Below are 22294 nucleotides of genomic sequence, written 5' to 3' on the forward strand. Positions count from 1 at the left end.
TTTTTACTTCACGTAAGAGCAGCCATTGAAAACCGTTATATACAACAAACTGGAGTTTTAGTGCAAAGTATATCAGGACTTGACAGGCGAACACAGCAAAAGCACTGGTGTTGCGAGTGTCTTTGTCTTATATATATATATATATTGTGCTAAAACACCAGTCCGAAATATTGAACCAACAGAACCCCAACTCAACCCTTACAAGGTTATGCATCATTACAAGGTTTTCGCAATTCCTTCCGTACTTGGCCGCGTCGCACTGAAGACTTAAGTTTACAATGCTGGCAATATTTCTGTTTCTCACACATAACTTCAACCTGGTATTACTAATGCACGCACATGAAAAACTCCGGTATTCTAGGATTCTGGGAGCAGAACATTGAATTTGCAGTAAGAAAATTTTGAGGAGTCTCCGGTCGTTTCCCGAGACCACAACTCCGGACCATCACTGAAACTCATCGTTCATCGGACAATGCTACGTGCTGTGCCACGTGTTCGTTGGATACTTTTACTAGGCACACTTGCTGCACTTTGTGTGTTCATCGAACTGTTCTTTCACAGATTCTTTTGTCCGAGTGTGCCACATGGCAGAATGCCATGATTACTATGTGCCATATGATTTCATACTATGTCCCATCTGATGTTAAAATAAAGCTAGATGGCTATTATACTGGGCCTTAGTCAGGTAGAAGATATTTCATGTTTTAAGTTGACATTTTAGTGTTAATGCAATGCCCCTTTCTTTCTCTGGCTCAATTATTAAACTTTTCCATATATATATATATATGACAGTGCCACTGACTGACAGTTCTGGTCTCGTTTCTGTTTTTACAACTTTCACTAGATAAAAAAAAAGAAAAGACCTTTCGAAGTGTTGAAGCTTGAGCTAGATTATTTTCTCTTTATATTTGCATTATTGTTTTCTGTGCAATTTTCAGTTGCAGTTTTATCACTGCGTGACACCTCAATTTCATCTGGTGCTGCTCTGTTGCACTAATGTTAATTTACTGCTGCACAAAATGAAGTACAGATGTGACATCTTCGACTTGTCATGAGTGTGTGCATCTGTGTGGCTTCACACACAAATTTTCTGGACGACATACTTTGACTTGAAACAGCTTGTTGTCATATCTTTGGCTCATTCAAGGCATATGGTGCTCAAGTTCCAGGAAAGCTTATTTTTCTGACAGCAAGAGAAACGCGAAAAATATGTTAAAGGAACTGTGGATATCCCAAGGCACGCACACATCAGGTTGCTCATTATAAAATTTATAAAAGATATATTTACACGCTTATCTTAGATATGTTCAGGTGCAAGCCTCTAACTCCTTGATATCACATTAGGCCTTGCATTTAAAACAATGAGTTCGGTCCCAGGTTTCATCCAGACACATTCTCCAGCAATCCAAGTGGACAACACATGAAGGTTATTGTCCAGCATTACAAAGTCTGCATCTGCACCAAAATCAAGGGTCCCTTTGTGCTTCTGGATGCCGAGCACCTCAGCAGCATGCAATGATGCTGATTCGAGGGCCTCAACTGTAGTGCAACCTGCATACACATAAGGTCATGGACAACCAGCAGTTACTCAAAACTACAGTAGCAAACAAAACAAGTCGATTAACCACAAGGGCGAAAATTGGGTATTTCACCACAAACTAGTACTAGTTGTGACGAGGTACATTTTAACGGGTTAAAATCAAACTCAATCTTGTAGAAGTAACATGTACCAAGCATTTGTTACGTGATGGATGCACCACAGCAAATATTTCTCTGGTCTTTTAATCAGATATTCTATCTTATTTTTCCTGTTTATGCTTTCATTATCCACCTGGACTGCCACTTCAGGAATTAGATCCGCGCATGAAAAGTTTTCAACGCGCTGGATTGACCTCTGTACATTTTGCACATGAAAACAGCCGAAAAGGTTATTTGAAAAGAGTGTCAGCAATGTACTAGCATAGAGAACTAGAGTGAACAAATGGTAACCCTGCGAGATGCACGCGTACACCGCCTGGACTCTAGCATACGACAGGCACCAGTACTGAGTACTGGCCCTGACGTCGCGCAAGTGGCGCTCGCAGTGCCCCTGGTAGGCCAGGCTCGGGGCTCATAGCAATATTGCCATACATATGGTGAAATTCATGCCTCCGCCTGTCTCTGATAATTTCCTACAGTTAAAACTGAGAAACATTATTGCACACAAGGCCCACAAAGCATAGTATTTTTATTCAGTGATGGAGCCATGGAGAATGTGCACATGCCCCTTGCAATGGCCCAAGTGTGCAGTAATGACGTGCAAACAACATTGCAAAGTGTGTCAAAAGTGGTGTGGAGTGTGGCACACCACTGCATAGTTACTGAGTACAAGAAGACTGCATTTGAAGGACTGTTTCCTGCGCAGGAAGAACTGCGCACACCAATATGCAGTATGGTAATGCATAAACTCCCACCACAGTAACCGTTATGCAGGTAGTCGTTTTCACGCTTAAAGGTAAGAGTCGTACTGCTATGTTAGCAGCACTGCTGGTTTTATTATTTGGTTATTTTTTGTCAAATATAACGCCAAAATTAGTTAAAGCAGGCTCTACAGGAGCAACTTATAGCAGTGCCAAGCGTCGTATTATGCATGAAACCTAATAGTACTGACCACTGAGTTCTATGAGATAAAGAGAGGAACAATAATTAAAAAAAGGCTGTAATTAAGCCCCCACAATTTATAAAAGTACACTTTGAGACCTCATCCAAGAAGATTTGTAACTGCAATGCTATTGCTAACTGCATTGTTATGAATCAAGACATTAGCAACATAACAATGCTAACTGCATTGTTATGAATCAAGACATTAGCAACAAACTGGTGCACATGGATTAACAAGCAGAACTCCTTACACCATGAATTATCCCATGACTCTTTAGTGCTCATTCAATAGTACTGCTGGGATAGGTAATAATAGTGCCACCTTGTACAGAAACCAGACTATACTTGAGCAAATGCCTTCTATGAATATGGTGCTGATTTCATTAAGTAAGAACACATTACTCATCAATGCACAACATGTTAATGCAAATGCTTTAGACATAGTGCACTGAACAATGCTTCTTCCTGAAGTTTTAAATTACCTACCTACCTAATACATGGCATGCACAGAAGCAAATTTGAAGTTAATTCACAGCCGTATATCGCTACAATGACTAATTGAAGCCCTTGACTTACCGAGATTATGTCTAGCATGTTTTGTTCCTACATGTCACGAGTACATGAAGTACAGCCTGCACTTCAGACAGCTATCTACCAGAGAAGTTGGAGAATTTTGTGTCCCGCTTTTCTTGCTTTAAGTAGGTGTGGACTCTATAATTATGGTACAAAATCTTCTTTTATCAAGAAGCCACAAATAAGCGCAGCAATTTTTAAGCAACACATATAATGCTTGCCAAGTGCAGCACGGCTTGGGACGTGAAAAAGGGGTCACATGCTATCTAAAGAAAATCGAGAGCATGCCAGTCAGTCTGGTGCGGTGGCTGATCGCTATACAATGACCGCGTCGCCAAAAAGTTGCCAAAATGGTCCTTCAAATTGTGCACTTCTCTTGGAAATGTGGGGAACCTGCTCTCCCTTTTTGTCCCATCGAGTACTGAATAGACTCAGCTTTCGATGACGTAGTCACAGTGTGTGTTTATGCGTCAGTGGTGTCTGGTACCACAAGAGCCCCGCATCAGGTTTCGGTGATGTGGATATACTCCACATCATCATAGCAAGCAACACAACAAAGACTTCTCTCACTGCTTGCATTTGTGACGAAAAAATACTCCGTCATATATGAAAGAAAGATATACGCATGCAACATGTAATTTGATGCCACATTAAGCCTGATACTTCTATGACGCAAAAGATGGCGTAATGATTATACAGAAGGCATCAAAGATCTGACCATATTTACTACAGAACGAGTGGAGTGACATGTTTTTGCAATCAGCGGCCGCAGCACACTACTTGCGACCGTGACCAAATGTAGCATATTGAAAGCACAAATATCTACAAATATGAACACGTAATTTGTTGTAACCTTACGTCCACATGCAAGCTGTTGTTGTAAATACAGTCGAACCCACTTATTAACAATATATCAGATATAACAATGAGCAGCCGTCAACTTTTGTATGTGTTCTATAGTAAAATAAACCGCTTATTACAATGCTCCCATGCCGCATTATTGATTATAACAATTAACCCTTTATTTATGAGTGTTGCCTACAGGCAAAACCCCAGAAAAAATAAATTTCTTGCAGAGCTTCAGTATTGAGTACAAAGTTTCTCGCTAAATGTCTTTGGCCAACACAATGACAGGCAGCAAGCATCATGTGTCGGTTTAAAGCAGGGACATAGCACGATGAAGTATGGCGCATGACTGGCTTTCTTCAGAAACCATGGTCAGAGAGACAGACCGATGCAAGATTTCCGGCTGCAGTGGTGTCACACACGTGATGTAAGGCAAATGCAATGTACACCTATGATTCACATATGATGAGAACTGTCTGTATAAATTCTAAATGAAGCCATAGGAGGCTTGGGGTGAAGCCCACTTCTAGTTTCCTGCCTGGCGTTTCCTCCTTATAGCTGAAAAAGTTTCAGGAAATTTGTTTTTTTTTTGTTTTTTGTTGATTATGCTTATTCTAGATGTTTTGCACGTTTAGACAGATAATGAACATTATTTTTTGTATTTATATGTGCCATCATTAAAAGGTTAAAGCTGGCTACTGGGTGTGTTTGCTGAATGGAAAAGGAAACGCACAATCCTTGGATGAAAAAAAAAAAAGAAACTCAAGTTGCTTCAGCACGCATGCTTTTGTGCCATGCACCCTTCACGGCACATCTTCGTCTCATTGCCTAAAGAACAAATTATTACTGCCTAAAAAAAAATTTTTTTTAATAGAAAAAGCTACGAGCCGCTTTGCCACACCTCCTTTGCGCCACGCACCCTGCATGGCACGCCCTCGTCATGCCCCTCTCCCTTCCACCCCTCCGACGTGAGCGAAGAGGGTGGAAGGGAGACGGGTGACGAAGGCGTGTGCACGGCACAAAGGCGAGTGTGGCAAAGTGACTTGCGTTTTTTCCTCGATTTAGCATTTCTTTTTTTTTTTTTTACAGCGCAGACACCGACTAGCCAGATTGAACTGTTATAGCCAATAATGCCGCGTGATAACATTGTAGGGAAGCAGTTTATTTTACCACAGAACAGACACGAAAGTTCACAGAATACATCTGAATATTGTTAAAACCAGTAAGGCCATAGGTGGGTTCGGTTCTATATTTCTTTCCGTCTTATCAAAATGTTTGAATGTTTGTCCCCTCTGCTTTTTTCATGCAACCCGATAAAAATTAATAGTTATAACAACAGGATTTTCTCGCAAATTGAATACTGTTATGAGCGGGTTCAACTGTAAGCAATTATTCTGTAGAAAATGTGGCAGATAAAAAAAAAACTGAAATATAAAACTCACCGAGTGAGACCTCTATGACCACACTACTTGCATAGCTTCCACATGTTGCCCGCTATGTGTGAAACAAAGTACAGTCTTCTTTTTCATGTCTGAAGCCGTGTTGTGCTTGAAGTATGTTTTGAGCTGTTCGCATTAGAAGGTAGCTTAATTAATGGGTCAATAGCTATTCAATAAGTAAATTTTCTGCCAGTACTCCTTTAACATGATAGTTTGCATGTGGAGCTAGAAATCGCAGTTTTCGTCACAAATGCACTTTTTCTAATTTTATGTTTTGGATTTCTAAGCATATAAGCCACTCACCAAGTTTGGTTATTATCCGCGTGATAGAAGAGAAAAAAACAAGCTTTTTTTACCTGGCAGTTGCATGTGTTTTGGCATGCTTTGAGATGTTCAAACCAATTTTTCTCAGTTTGCACTTTTTGCCAATTCACACTTTTAGGAAAACTATCGTTCCGAAACTTAAAAGGCGGAAACTTTCTGTAAAATTGTTTCTAGGCTGAAAATTTGTGAGGAACAAGACTATTCAATTTCTAAATTGCCTCTATAAAAAAAAAGTATAGATTTCTAGATCACTGTAAAATTAAATTATGGGGTTTTACTTGGCAAAACCACGATCTGATTATGAGGCACACTGTAGTGGGGGACTCCGAAAATTTCCACCACCTAGGGTTTTTTAACGTGCACATAAATCTAAGTACACGGGTGTTTTCGCATTTCGCCCCCATCGAAATGCGGCCGCCGTGGCCTAGATCACTGTAAGAACAAAAAAATAAACTTGGTTTTGAAGTGATGCAATTTCTACAGAAGACGGCATAAAATTGAAAGCAACTGCTTCTATCTTATAATATAGGGCGTCCAGAAATATTTATTAAAAATGTTACCTAACTTTATTTTTAAAGTGAGTTTTCCTAAGGTGACACACTCATTAGCTTAATGGGACATGCGTAACTTTTTTGTATTTCTGCTAGGGTAATTAAATTTACATGTTTTAACGACAAGAAGACAAAGCCTCGTGCCTAATTTCATTAAAATTGGCATCTCAGTTCAAAAGTAGGCCTTTCAGCCCTGCATACCCACTTAACATGGTAGTTTACCATAACTTATCAACTTGCTAGCTCTTAAAGCAATGAGCCCACAAATCAACCTGTCGGGGCTTACCTGTTGATTTCTGCAAATACCGGACACAGAAATCCATCGTTGCAATGCTGACAAAAAGAAAAAAGAGGGGGGGGGGGGGGGATATTTAGCACACAACAAGCTATATACATATATTGAGCATAATGTATCAACATAATGCAAGGAAAACTTTTGACAGCTCAGAAAATACAAATATTAAAATCACAAAGTTAACAACGCACAACGGAACCATATTGGCTGGCTTACAACAAGGTTGTTTTTGTTTTAGCATAGCACAACAGGCAAATCCATTGTCACAATGCTCGCCTGCATGACACCATTAGCGCATTCTCTGGGGCCCGCACAGACACAAATCGCCTACCAGTGCTATGCGCTATTTCGAGGAACCAAATGTGCAAGCAGCAGGAAAACAATGTTGCATTTTCCGCAAAGCTTAGGAGTCCGGTGGCTGAGCTCGTTGCAGGTTGACACGTGAAAAACAAAACAAAATCGCGCTTTATAAGTGAAGCAAGGCTCCAAATTTATGTGAAGTGCTTTTTCAGAATGGTGACATTGAAAAAGAATAAATAAGTATGACTAGCATCATATTTCTCCGTAAATGGTACATGAGATAAAATTCTACATACAACACTTTTTTTTCTAGGTTCTTAGATTGTGCATCTCTTAATATATAATTCACAAAATATTTCAGGATTTTAATTGTTTTCTTCTGTGTTATATGGGCAAAAACCACGTGTGTATAGTCATATTACATTGCAACTGCCCTCCTCCCATCTCTTTTTTTTTTTTCTTTACTTTGTGGCCACAAAATTGCCCTTGTGTTATCATTTCGGTTTATACAGTAGAACCCCGCTGTTAAGTTTTTCACGGGACCGTAAAAAAAGAACGTAAGAGCCGGGAAACGCAAGCGCCGGGAAACAGGAAAAATTGAGAAATGGGAGTAGTGTTGAACTGCACACAATATTATTTTAATTCTTTTGTGTGACAAAAAGTAGTTTCGCCCGACAGCCGAAGTATCTATCAATTGCTATGAGCTATACAAAGTAAGAATAGTAGTTTTATCGTCCGTATAAACTTGTAAACATTCGCTTATTAACTAATTAACAAACATGGTGTCAGCGCCCACAGGCAAACATGAACACATCTCACTCGATGAGCGCTGTCAAACGCTGGGGTGAGGAATTTAAGCGCCGCTGCAGAAGCGAGCGAAGTGACCTTCGTGCTGTTGTCTATCACTTCAACGCAAAGAAAATACACAGCACGCACAATGCTACGAGTCGCCGACGCACCTACACTGCGTAGACTTTGCCCCCAACGCAGATCGCTTTCAAGATACGGCACGCGCGCCGCCGCGTAGTACGCAGTTGAAGCCAGAGCACAACGCTGCCAGGTATCACTCCCCCCTCGCTCCCTCGCCGGTGCCTTGAGCGCAACGGAAGAAGGCGCGCCGCAATCGTCGGCTCACCTCGCACGCTTTCACTCCTACAGCATGCGGCGCGCGGCGACGGCGTTATCGCCCTTGGACTTCATGCGGAACATCTATGAGCCAAAACCAATTTTAGGGCCGCAGCGCGTCATAGACACCATCTTTAGATAGCAAACACGGATCTCAAGGGCCATACTTTTGCTGACGGAAACCGAAAATACGTTTTAAGTGTCGCCCCCGGCACTTTGGGCGGCTAATGCCATCGTCAAGCAACCAAGCCAAGCAACATGAAAAGTCAAAATGGCCGCTCGGGCCGGCGCGGTGTGGCAGTTCGCAACGTATGATGCGGGAACGGTCCCACAGTTGCGACGTAACAGCGGGGTTACCAATGCATTGGGTTCTATGGGAGCTGTGCCGGGATCAGCCGAAAACGACGTAACAGCCTGGAAAACGCAGCACCCGGGAACGTAACAGCGGGGTTCTACTGTATTCTAAACGAAATCTTGCTGCAGATGTAATCCAGCTATGTTGTGGTTGCGGTTAGTGCCACTCACAATTGTGGTTGCAATTAGTGTCAATCAAATCAAATCCCACTTATTTTTCACCATTGCATGAAAAGAGCAACCCAGAAACATTTACTATGTGAAATGCAAAGGACAGCATATACGTACAACATATAAATGCACCGTTCTGTTAAGAAAGCAAGACCGGCATGTGAACAGCGCTAACTACATGAGAACCTTGTGGATCAACTCTTTGTTATTACAGAGTATAACATGTAACACTAGTGCTTGCAATGTCCAAAACTAACATCATATAATCAAAAAACACAGACATTAATTGGATCATGAAATACAGTTGATTTAAGACACACAATAATACTAATGGATCTGTGTTTCTGATTGATCTTTCTGACCAATATTTTCACATCACAGCAAGTATATGACATCAAGGGCAATGAACAGTGGGCAAACAAGGACCTGCAGATCAATTTCAATTCCCCATTTTCCTGCGACTTCTTTATCCTTCCATACCATTTTCAGTTTAGATATCCCTGCCAACAGCATCACTGTGGCTGAAAAGCAAAGTTTTCAGCAAGAGCTTGCATAATAGTTTGGCTGAGTTTTTCACATCGAAATACATTTAATAGAATATACGACAAGGTTATTGCTGTTTTGATCTTGCTTGTCTTCAGTAACAAAACTTACAGATTTGAATGTGCCATTTTTTTTTTTTTTGTAATGCTTCCATGGCAGTGAGTCCAATTAGTCCAATTAGGCTTAAGGGCACTGAAAATCACTATGCATTTAGTTTGTGGTGAAGGCTGTATAGAAGAGAGAGGAGGCCAGTGGAGCCATTCATTTGTTCCAAGTGTAATGCAGAACCAAACAACAACATCAAAATTAGAGTTAGGCGTAAGGGATGGATGCCGCCATACTCAATGAGACATACAGTTTTGAATGCGCTCCTTTTAGCGTTTTGGGATTTCGGCGAAAGACCAATGCAAACACTAGCATACAATTCTGTAAATTATTAAAGCAATTAGAGTAAATTAGATTGTGCATTTATTATATGAAAAGCTGTATCCAGCAGTGGTGTCACGCCTGGGTTTCGGTTCTGTAGCTTTGCCTGCACAGCTGCAAAATGTTGTCTGCAAGTATACACTAACCACTTCGCTTCATCCAGCGATGCATGCACTTCTTGGGAACACCAACAACACCTGACCTGACTTTGTTGCTGCTAACTTAGCTGTAAAATACCCGATTTTTAACAGCGGAGCTGTTCAAGCCGGCCGCTATTCTGTTAGTCATCCACAAAAAATGTGGGCTGATCCTGGCGGTAGTGCAGAAAGGGCCCAAGCGCAATGGCACATACCCCTGTGAACTAGCGAACCTGAGCCTGCCTAAGTCTAGCTAAGCATGGTTGGGACAACTTAAGCTTAGTCAGTCATCGATAGCCAATAGATAGCCAATCAATAGCTAATCAATAATCGATCAGCAATCAATAAATTCCGGAAAATGCTGGGGATGAGTTGGTAGTGCTTAGCCTAGCCCAAATACGTAGCCAATACCTTGCGACAGCCAATCGATAGCCAATAAACAGCTAATCGATAATCGATCAACAATCAATAAATTCCGGAAAATGCTGGGGATGACTTGGTAGTGATTAGCCTAGCCCCAAAGTCAGGACTAGCTCGGTGCCCATCAGCTCCGCTGTCTCTTTAGCATTGCGCCTCCAGTGCAAGCTAAGCTAGATATTTTTACTGGGCTTTTGTAATCAAAGCCTGAAAGTGGCACCTCGTCGACTTCATCCTATATATCAATCAATCAAATCAGGTTTATTTCCACCAGTGACAATACATGATGAAAAATTCGCCAGAACCCATCTCACAATTACTGTCTACGGTAATGCCTTTAGCATTGAATCATTATAGCAACACAACATATTGCCACCATCGAATTGAGTTATGAGGCGTGCACTGCAGCAGGACTCCTCTTTTGCTCTTTGCTGAGAACACTTGGTATTCTATCAGTATTTTATCACATTGCACTGTGCACACAACTTCTGGACCAAATTCTAGGGGAAAAAAATACACATTACAAACTATAAATACGGCAATCTTTCATTGTGGGCTACTGTTATTGCTTTAAAGTCTTCCTAGGGCAGGCTGAAGGTAGGTGTTTTCAGTCGGAGATAAGGCATCTTCGATGCATTTTCTGCCCCTAGCACAGCTAAGAAAGACACTGCACCCATTAGGGTCATTATTTGTGTCAGGTGTATTTGTGCCAACCAGTCAAATTCAAATTATCCAGTGAGGGCTAATCTCAGGATCGAAATAACGAAAGATTTGGCCAACAGAAATGTAAGGGCGCTGTCTAAAACCTTTGGTCAAAATCAAATTAACGAAAAATCTAATAAACCTGAGTTCAATTAACAAAAGTCTACTGTTTTAAACATATTCTTGAGATTGTGATAGCTACCTTCCGCAAAGTGTAGTTGTTCCTGCAATCACAGCACGCTTGCCCAGGATTTCAACTTTATTTTCCCCTATGAAGTGGACTCCTGCTTCCAGACCCATGGCTGACATTGCATCGGTGACCAGCGTTAAGCCTGTGAATGAAGGGACGATAGTTGTCAATATACATATACAGAATGGAGGCAAGCTCCAACGAACCACACTCCAGTGTTAGTTGAAGCATTAAGTTTTATTAACATACCCTGCTCTGCAAGTTGATCGAGATTGAAACAGTCACATTAATTCAACTTACAGCATCAATTAGCTGCATGTTAACTCTTTCCTTACCACTAGAAATATGGTCATTTTCAGTGGTTTTATGCTTTAACGTATTATTTTAATACGTAATAGTCGCAATGTATACAGTGATAAAAAGAATTACTGCCTTATCACTGGTGTTTTGAATGGATGAATAACAGTAATAATTGCTCATACAGTTTTTTGAGAATTCTGGGCCGGTATTTTGTGGCAATGCCTTTCCAATGCTAATGCCTTTTCGCGCTTTTCGCGCTTGGTCAGTGGTCAGATCGACCGTCCGCTCACGTACGTTATCAACGGGATCAGACGGCCATGAGCGGTGGATGATAAGACTAGTATAGAATAAGGCATAAGGCATCGCTACAAAATACTCCTGTCGCATCCCTTTACCCCTCCCTCGGTACAGGGTAGCCAATCTGAGATAATTTCTGGTTAACCTCCCTGTCTTTCCTTTACCTTTTTTCTCTCTCTCTCTCTTTGATTATTGCATTCGATCAGCTTTTCTGTGCAAGCAAGCTTATCTAGTGCACGTTCAACTGGTGCTGGAGCATCCACGTGCTTTGTTCAGTTCCTGTACAGTACTGTACAGCAATGTTTTACAGTATTTACAACATTTTACAATATTTTAGAGTAATGAGTAAGGGCACTTGTCCATGCGGTGTTCAATATGTAAGAGAGACTGCTAGTCAAGCTTCGGTCGAAGATCGGTCTGAAATTGACGGCCTGCTCTTGTGTGAGTGAAAACCCAACACAACGGGAAGGATTGCTGGTAATAGTTTGTTTATGTGCCGTCGAAACGCTGATGAATAAAAGCAACCAACGGTGAGAAAAATAAAGTTGCACTTGATATAAGTCAAACACAATTAACAAGTCGAATCGGAAAATTAGACAACCCGACAGAAGCTTCTGTGTCTTCACTGCTGCTGTCGATTAAAAATTATATTGCCGAGTTGACCAAAGCACAAATTTTGCGTCGTTTGATTGTGGAAGGGCTAGGAGCACTGGAGGCTAGTTTCGACAATACCTCCAGTTGAAGCTTTATTTTTCCAGACTCCCCAACCTGCCAAAAATTGTCAAATCTGATCAATAGTTAAAGTTCAGTCGTCATTTTAGACGGTGCTAGTAGAAGAATTGCAACGAAAATGTTTAACAACATGTAGAAAAACTATTGATCAAACTGATCGATATTAATAGGCCTGGTATAGAAAGAGTGAAACCTTATGTTAAAACTGAATTACAATCCTGCATTAGCTGCGCATCAAAAATATTTTTTATCATGTGTAATTCAATTTCAGCCTACTGAATATCGTTTCAAGTGCATTTCTTTTTTTCATATATATATATATATATATATATATATATATATATATATATATATATTGCATTCTACACAACACTGAGCACTTTCTGCAATATGCTATGCACTTATAATATTGCAAAGATATATAGTTATGTTCTCACAGCTGTCTCCTGACCAGAACAAAAACTAGGTGTGCTTACGAAATTTGGTCAAACCCAGCATACAGAACAAAATGTATGAATTCGGAACATTACCTTATTTAAATCAAGCCTAATTCAGCGCATTTCAATGTTGCTACAGTACATTACACACTTTTCTTAACTATGGATGCAAGCATTTACACTCCTTGCCTCTGGAGTTGGCCTTGTAAGCAATGCGCAGTGCAGCGGGGTGTGTGTGGATACCATCAGCTATGATTCCATAGAATACATTCTTTTCCTCTGGAAGCTTCTTGGAGGTCAGCAGCCCAACCAGTCCAGGGTCCCTGTGGTGAAACTGGAGGAGGGGATTTTGCACCTTTTATACACACGAAATGCAATGGCCTGGAATAGTAATGAGACACTACAGGGACTGACAACAGGGCAACAACAATGCGAGTTGGGTGCAAAAGAAGTGATGCCTAACTCCTCCCCCACCCCCTTAACACACACACATGCACACACAAAGAAAATAATAATGAAGAAAGAAGGTGGCAAACATTATTGAAAACAACTCAACACCAATAAGTTAGGAAGTACTAGCTAAATTAATTCAGCAAATTTATCAAGGCTCATCGAGAGGAGCAGCTCTATAAAAATTTTATATAAAGTAAAGCATAGATGATAAAAGACAGCAATGTCCGTGAAATAGGCATTTATTTCAATGCAAGCCCGTACTCAGGATTGAAATATAGTAGCTAAGCACTAATGCTAGCAATTCTTTGTTAGACCAAATCACCTTCAACAAAGTCCCATTGGAAAACAGCAGTGATTTGATTCTTTGATTTTTGTCTTATCATCAAAGTGAGTTTTCTCAGAGGCTGAATTGTCGCATTCACGTCAATATTCCAGTGCACTTCCCATCAATAAGTCATTAAGTAAAACATTACCAAAGCTACAATAACCTGCACATTGGCTGCATTAAGCACTAGAGAAAATCAGTATAAATCAGCAATAAGAGTATGAGTGCAAATGACTTAGCAAAGAGCAATTCTGTTAGCTTTGTCGCTGATCAAGGAAGTGCTTTTGCACGTTCTATGGATCAGGTTTATGTCTGCAATAGCACCTTCATTAAATAGTGGCATCATTACACTGCACTATGCTACTTTAAGGGGATCATGGAAGTAGAAAAATCACATTTGCTTTTTTAAAAATACTTTTTTAGATTTTGGGTGCAACATTATGCCTCCACATTCTATCTTCATGTGTAAAATGTCAAGGAATTTCTCTAACCACAAGACTGCGAAAAATGATTCTAATCAAGGCATGGCAGCTCTATGGGCTTCATTTTTCCATTCAAGCTCGACTGAGGAGGCTCACAACCACAAGTATTGCCCAGATGGTGAACTTTACTGGTGTAAGCACAAGCCAGCAGTAGCCCTGGCTGAACTGGCACCAGCTCGTTCTCTAATTTTCACCAGTGCTCAGGCAAAGGCGACGCTTCCCACATACGAGTGGCTTGCAGATGAAAAGCTGTTGTTTCACTGCGATAATGGTGAAACCCAAAACACAGTTGAGTCTCTCAACCGCAAGATTTTATTGTGCTGCCCCAAAACAATATTTCTTTCATGCACTGTTATGGCAGTGGCCATTCCTATAGCCCTACTTTTACCACTTCGAGGAACACAGAAATATAACCAGATAAGGTAGTGTGACACAAAAAGCATATTCGAAAATGGGAGATTAAATTCTAAATTCTGCACAAATTTTATCTTGTTAGCTTTGATATTAAAAAAAGTGGACCTCTGAGGAGCATCTCCCTCTGCGAAATGCTATTTGTTCAGAAAAGAAAGGTTTGTTTTTTTTCCTTTATCACTTGTGATTTTTCCCACCTGTTACATTAGCAATTCTATGCTAGGGTTCAGATGCTTCAAACAATAGTATTCACATTGTTGTTCTCGTGTTCCATTCACAGGAACATAATTAAAAGTAACATTAAAAAAAAAAAAAAAACGTCCAGCCTTAACAAATGTTTGGCGATTTCTAGTGAATTGGCTTCTCTGGGGTTTAAAAGAACCAAAAGATATCTTTTAAATCATGAACAACCCAACAAAGATTTTAAACATGGTTTCTTTTCCAGTAACAAGGCTAGGCTGACACATTAAGATGTAGATGCCTTCCTCCACTGTGTATGCTTGGATGTGATTGCCAGTAAAAGTTACAAGGCAAATCTAGGAAGCAAGATGTTCTACAGCAATGCAAGAATAGGAAAGAAGAGCCAGCTAGGTGAGGGGCTCTAAATGCCAAGGCATTCATGGGCACCTATGCCATTATACTTGGCTCACTTTGCAGGCTTTATAAAACGATGCAGGATGTTTTCATTATATATAGCTGCATATAATATTTCTTCCAGGCCCTATTTCTTTGGTCACTCTAGGTTAATTTAAACCCACATGTTATGCTGCCATTTACTGCTTGTTCGAATTCTCTGGGCTATTCCTTTGAACAAAGCTGTTATCAAGATTGCGTGGTGTAGACTGATGGTGCTTTATGTATCATTCTGAACAGTAGCATTTTGCTGTGTTGTGGTCAATGCAAGGTCACTGAGCTCTAAAAGCATGCCTGTATGAACACCCTACATAATTTCGCAAAAATGCACACAGTATAATCTAACCATCAAAACTAAGAATGTAGCAACAAACTTACAGGTAACATAGCATTGAAGAGGTGGGTGATGAATGATGCTCCATCCTGCATTGCCTTCTCACCTTGGACAAGATTGGCCTCAGAGTGTCCTAAGAATGAAATAAGATGCAGTTTAATCACTTCTGAAATGTTATGGTTCAGCAGAACCACAGTTGCTTATGCTCTGTCTCATCAACATCATGAAGTGCATCAGGAGCTTTGGCTTACTTCAGTGAATTGGGATTCGGAACAAGAACACGGGGCCACCTACTGTCCACCACTAATGCTCCCATATAATGATAATGCAAGGATCACAAAAAAACTTAGCTGTACACAATGGCCCAATCCTGTGCCTTCCAAAAAACATGCAGCTGGTTCTCTCCCCCCCCAGTTGACATCTACCATAGTTTTCAGGGTACTTCACAGAATTAGTGAGCCAGAGTATAGGTATCACATGTTTGGTAAAACAGTCCAGTAGCTTTTAATTGGGCCCTGTGCACATAGTGCATATAGACATGGCAGTGTAAATAAAGCATTCTGAACCTAAATGCAGAAAGCATGTAAAAAAGAAAAAAAAAAGAGGAGGACAGAGGGAGGGAGGGAGAAGGGGGGGGGGGGGTAGAAGACAGGAAACAGTAAACATCGCACCTATAGAGACTGTAACGCCTTTGTCAACGATTGCCTGGATCACTTTGCCATCAGGATCCAGTTCGGGTGCCATCGTGATAATGGCAGCGCTGTCCAAGGTCCCATACACATTCATAAGACTTTCAAAGCCACCTTCCAAGTCCTGGATAAGCTGGGATTTGTGGGCACCTTTCTTGTGCTTGCTGATGAATGGACCTTCCAGATGAATCCCTGAAGAGACAGCCAGAACAAATATATTTATATATAGAAGTGAATGCTATATCTTCTACAAGAAGCATGATCATTACTGTAGAGGTCAGCACAGTAGAAAAAGTGTTTATTAGGTTGGTGCATTAAGAAAACTTGTGAAGAACAGTGTAGATACTGGGACAAACAAAAGGAAGAGAGACCTCAACACACGACATGAACAAAAGCTATAATGTTTATGTTCATTATTCAGTGGTATAGTCAAGTATGACCCAACATTAAAGAAAAGCAAAAGCATTAACAAGATGTGTTGTTGGGGAAGTTAGCTCATGATAGGGAAGTCGTTAGAGAGCACTTGCACTATTCCCTGTCTTGTCCATGTTTCTTTTTGCACACTTATTTATTCCAAAGTAACAGCACTCCTGTAACCCATGGCTGTAACAATTGCATGCAGAAAAGAAAGCCTTAAGGCATTAAAAATGTGTTGCAATTTTATCAGGTTAGTGTAACAAGCTCACAAGCTGAAACAGGCACTAAATAGTCATGTCGCAAGCCAAGCCCACAAGTGCAGAAATATTTCCTACCGTTAAACAACATGCTGTCCTGAAGAGATACTGTCCATCAGTGGGCATGAAAAATGCTACAGTATATAAAATTAGTGATTCTGTGCTGGCGAACCATTTTCCCTTGTCACAGTGTAAAGTCAGGATATCAAAAAAATCTGTGGTTGCTTTGTCTTTCCTTTTTGTTGGTGTGCGCACACATCAGGATATACAAACTTTGAAGTCATGCTTAACAAACATCACATTTGCTAGTCTAAGTGCATGCTTGTCGATATTAATTAGTAAATTGTGTGATCGTTAGCAACTTTATGTACATTTTATATAATGAAAAGCTGTTGCACTGCATTAAAGGGCCTTCAGGCACACTCAAGCTGTTTTGTACGTATAGCTTTTTTTCCTGGAGGACCCCCAACTGTTGTTGGAAAATAACGATATTCTATTCTATTCTATCTCTTAATTTGTGTGCACAAAAACTTTTATGCAAAAGCATGACGACCTGAAGTGTAAAGTGTCCACAGAGTGTGTAGTAGTTGTAATGCTGGATAACTTTGTGTCATTCGCCCATTCTATCAAAATGTGCACAAATTAAAAATTTTACTTTGCAGCTATGTTTCCGTGTATCCTTGTGCACACTGTGCACAAACAGCAACACTGACTGATTAACTGATGAGGCTTCAACTTTCCCAAGCATCAGCTAAGCTATGAGGCAGGCTGTAGTGAAGAGAACTGGATTAATTTTGACCACCTGAGGTTTCTCCATGTACTCCTAAATATAAGCACACAAGTGTTCTTGCCTTTTGCACTCATTGGACTGCAGCCACTTCAATCAGGGAATCAAACCTGCACATTCCTTTGCAGAAGCACAACACTACAGTCACTGAGCCAACATAGCAGGAAGAATAGCAAGACTATAGGACAGGCTGTCAAACTATGGAGTGAAATTGAGGCTTACCAAGAACTCCGGCACCTTGAGCACTGCCATTACGCTTCTTCACAACTGTAAGAGCCTGGAAGTTTTTTTGGTTTGTTTAGTTTAAAACTGTCACAGTCACAAAGGTTGAGCAAAGATTTGTACAATGCTACTTAATGAAATTCAATTCTGTAAATTTAGAGACTGTTAGCTTGAGTTGCTTGGCTTTTGCACCATGTCCATGTAAAAAGATACCTATCTGGCCCAATATACTGACAAGATATTGTTAATAAAAACAATGTTTTTACCCTTACAAATACAAACACCAGGCATGAGCTAAATTACACTAATTAAAAACAGTGGGCTTGTCTTTTTGCATCAGTGATGGACACACTGCCATTAGGATTTCCTGGAGTATGCCATATGTACCTAAATTTATATGATTTACAGGGCACTTTGCTCAAGAAAGTGAAGTGTTAAAGATATGCAACATTTTAATTCTAGAGTAAACTTGTTTTTATCATTTTGATTCTCGTTGAATTAGTTTATTTATTGCGTAAAACAACTGTGAAATCGTCAAGGCATATAACCATATACAATTAAAGTATATTAATAACAAGTTACATGACATTCTTGTGAGAAACACTTGTTCATAAAATAGTAAGGTTGGTATATCTGCAACATTAGATGTGGCTGTGAGAGCCTCCAACTTACAATTAGGTCTTGTTAAATGAGTACTGACACATCATTCTGAAGTGTTAAAAACTCTACCACACCCATTTCGCATGTAAAAGGATGACACTTAGCAAGTATGCAGTGCGGGAAACACTTATAAGGTGGTCTTGGCGTCAACAGTAACGTCACATCATGACGCAGAGTGAAATTCACCGATGACATGTAGTTGTAAGGCTAGGTATGACGATGCTGTTCACAAAAAAATAAGCAAGAGTGCTGTGCACGTTTATTCTGGCTGTCTTCATGTGTGGCAGCGATCACAGGAAGGGAGCGAGCGAATGTATCACAACTTTATGATGCATAAACTTCCTGGGTAAATAACCAAAACTCTTTCTAAAGAAACAAGTATTATGGTAAATTATTCAAGGCACTCTGATGCATACCAGTACTTCTAACATTCAAATCTTTTCTTCAAACAGTGACATTCCACATACTGCACCTTGCGGTAAACTTCCGGTGCAGAAGTCACAATGGTTGGACACATAGATGTCACTCCATATGGTAGAATGCCTTTAGCAACCTTGTCAACAGCATCTCCAATTGTGTCGACACTGTGAGAGAAATCTACTCCCATGCCTCCTGTAACCACAAAAGAGAACCTGGTCGTGACAACTGTTCTTAAAATGAAGATTTCTTTGCCTACTCCCCCCCCCCCCTCCACTTCTCCCAAGATTTGGTGCAAGTATGTAACATAAGCAACATAAGTTCCTCACCAAACAGACGACTTAATAGCCCTGAATGTTGACTAACAAAATAGTGAGCGCACCTCTCTTCTGCATAATCAAACAATAGCCTGCAACATAAAACCTGCACGTATATTGTTGGCTCATAGGTATCTCTGAAGCACACAGACCTCTTAATAAAAAGTGCATGATATTTAACGACTTCATTTATTTCTTATATTTGGGCTATCAATTTCTTACCTGCCGTGGTGCCATAGTGGTATTGGTGTTGCGCTGCTAAGCCCACAGACACGGGATGAAATCCCAGCCGTGGCAGCCGCATTTTAATTGGGACAAAATGCAAAAATGCCCCTGTACCATGCATTGGGTGCATGTTAAAGAAACCCAGTCGGTCAAAATGAATCTGGAGTCCCCCAGTACAATGTGCCTCATAATCATATTGTTGTTTTGACATTTAATACCCAAGAATTTATTGTAATATATCACCAATTTATCGAACAACTTGGCATGCGTGAACGAATGCTCCACCTAATATAGCGTGAAATTTTGACCAACAACGTAGTGTCAATGAGTGCACCTTTGTTCTGCATAATAAAACAACACATCGTGGCACCAAATAATTTGTGCCTGTGCATATAATGTTGACTCATAGATATCTCTAAAGTATACAAACGTCTTAAAGGGACGCTGAAGAGGTTTTAGAATTGGAAGACTTACGGGGGTTTGGAAGGCTGACACAGTATAATTCAACTCCTGCAGTTATTTTCTCGATAATGCGCATAGCAGCGTCGCAATAGCGGTTTAAGTTTTCATTGAAGCTCCGCCCCCTTTTGCGCGCCGAGCGTAGCGGCGAAAGACCAAGAGCGAGGATGACGTCAATACAGGGTTTACGTGAGCGCTCTAGTCAAATCACGCTCCTCGCCGATACCTGAGATGACGTCACGATCGTCTTTGCCATCAGAGCCCGTTAAACGACTTGCAGCGTCTTCCGCAGACGCTGCGGCTTGTTTTTGCTAAATTAAAGCAACTAGCGGTGACTTCTGGCCTGGTAAACTATGATTTTCCTATTCAGGGGGTGAAAAATTATAATAATTTGTTGAAAGCTCAGTTTTTGTGAAGAGTGCTTCAGCTGTCCTTTAAGGAACTAGTGCATGTTATTCAATGGCTCCCTTGATTTTTTTTTATATGTATTATATTTGAGATACCCCCTTCTTAGGCCTATGGCTATATGCCACGGATTTGGGCCCATTCTTGGCCAATCCTCAACAATGGGTGTGTGTCACTGTTACACAAGGGGCATAGAAGACTTAAATGTATTTAGATATGTGTCGTAATTCTCTCTGCCATGCACCTCTCATACCCATTTTTCTTTCAACAGACATCACACATACATTGCCTTCATCCTTGCGACACAAAGAACTAAGAGCAACGAGACCATGCGTATAGCCTCTGCTACAGCTGTTACCTCACCAAAATCAAAGAAGCTTCGTGTCATTTATATTCCAACATTAAATTGAACCTATGTGGGCTTCACTCTCTTTTTTTTTTTTTCCTTTTTTTTCATTGTGTTTCACTTGAAATCTTGCTGTGAATGGTGAATTAAGTTACACTTCGTCACAAAAATTACTGCTCAAGATTTATGTTTGCCAAAGCTGCTCCTTTCTTATGAAATGAGAGGTTCGGGCAAACAGGCTTGAGGCTTCCACATATTAAATTAAAATTAAATTAATATCAAACACTGAACACAATGTAAACAATGTGAACAAGAAAGTATGTGCTGATACAAGTGCAAATATTGCTCCTTAAAGTTTATGTTGCTAAATTACTTTTGACAGCAGCTGCGAACAAAACACAAACCTTTTTATTAAGCTTCGTTGGTCTAGTCTGCAGTCACCAATAAATACACAGCACATTCTACAATGCAGTGCACCATAAGCAATGTTTGACTGTAGCTCTTTGTATCTACAGCTGCTGTCTTTAAAAGTTTGCTTCGTAGTGTATATATGTATGCTCATACTTCTGCTCCCATCTCCTTACAATGAAAGCTCGTTATTTACAAATAGATGTCTTTTTTTTTTTTTTTTTCAGCTAAGCCCGAGGCAACCGAGAACACTTACCATTAATTTGCAGATCAATGTAGCCTGGTGCAATGATAGCTCCTTTGCAGTCTAGTTGGATGTCGGCAGTGATCCGCTCTTCGAAAAATATGGGCTCAGGGTCCACAAACACATTGTTTCTAACCCAGAGGTCCTCCAGAACTAACTCATGATTACGTAATATTGTGCAGTTTTTAAACTGAACCAAGCAAGAGCTTGGCCATTTGTGCTGCCCAGAAAAGGTATTCATGGCTTATTTACTCACACTTACTCTGAAAGAACGAAAGCAGAAATAAAAAGAACAAAAGCAGCAGGGTTACTACACAAGTTTCGTTGCACAAGAAATATAACGGTAGATAGTGGTCCAGACTATGTAATAGTTACTTTCAGAATGGCAGTTGAACATCATTCGACGACACAACATGCACAATCACCTAGATCAAATAACCGTACGAATGAAACATTCCCCGACATAACGTACAGTTCAGTGACAAAGTTATTTACATAACTCATTAACGAAAACCGAAGCGTGCAGGACTTTTTTGACGAAAACATGAAGACATAAACGACTTATGCATTAAGTTTGAGTTGCAGCAGAAATAAAGAAGAAGGGCAAAAGAAAATGTTACCAATCAGAGAATGGTCATTCATTCAATGGTGTCGCTGAACCACAATCAAAGATATCATATCGACTGACTGTCCGCGCACTGATAACTTCTCGAGTGGCCGGCTTCACGGTGATGATGCGCCGAGGAAACCTACAGCTGGGGAGTCAATCGAGGACGAACGGCACAGGTGGATTTTGAAAGGCGCAAAAGAAAAAAAAAAGAACAAGATAAAAGAAAAAGAAAATTAGCACGCCAGGTCCGCGCGCGCCGAGAAGCGCGATATGAAATATGTTTACACGCCACAAACGAAAGCTCCCGAAAAAGGCACGTGCGGTCTGTGATTGCCACTATTTTGACGGTCGTAAAATACGTCTGAATAGCACTAGCGGTCGCTGGCGGGAAAAA

General features: G+C 40.5%; 1 protein-coding gene across 1 annotated transcript; it reads right to left on the reverse strand.

Moving 5' to 3' along the window:
- Window positions 1-1248: 1248 nt before the first annotated feature.
- On the reverse strand, window positions 1249-22195 carry LOC119449559 (N-acetylglucosamine-6-phosphate deacetylase-like). The gene is made up of 10 exons (XM_037712750.2): window positions 21911-22195; window positions 21303-21553; window positions 18942-19081; window positions 17810-17864; window positions 16109-16318; window positions 15482-15570; window positions 12989-13133; window positions 11046-11175; window positions 6660-6706; window positions 1249-1551 (listed from the first exon to the last, which is right to left on the reverse strand). Exons 2-10 carry the CDS (start codon window positions 21529-21531, stop codon window positions 1322-1324), a joined length of 1275 nt encoding a protein of 424 aa, XP_037568678.1. The 5' UTR covers window positions 21532-21553; window positions 21911-22195; the 3' UTR covers window positions 1249-1321.
- Between the last annotated feature and the right edge of the window lie 99 nt (window positions 22196-22294).

Source organism: Dermacentor silvarum, chromosome 4, assembly GCF_013339745.2.
Source record: "Dermacentor silvarum isolate Dsil-2018 chromosome 4, BIME_Dsil_1.4, whole genome shotgun sequence".
In the NCBI taxonomy this organism is placed as follows: Eukaryota; Metazoa; Arthropoda; class Arachnida; order Ixodida; family Ixodidae; genus Dermacentor; species Dermacentor silvarum.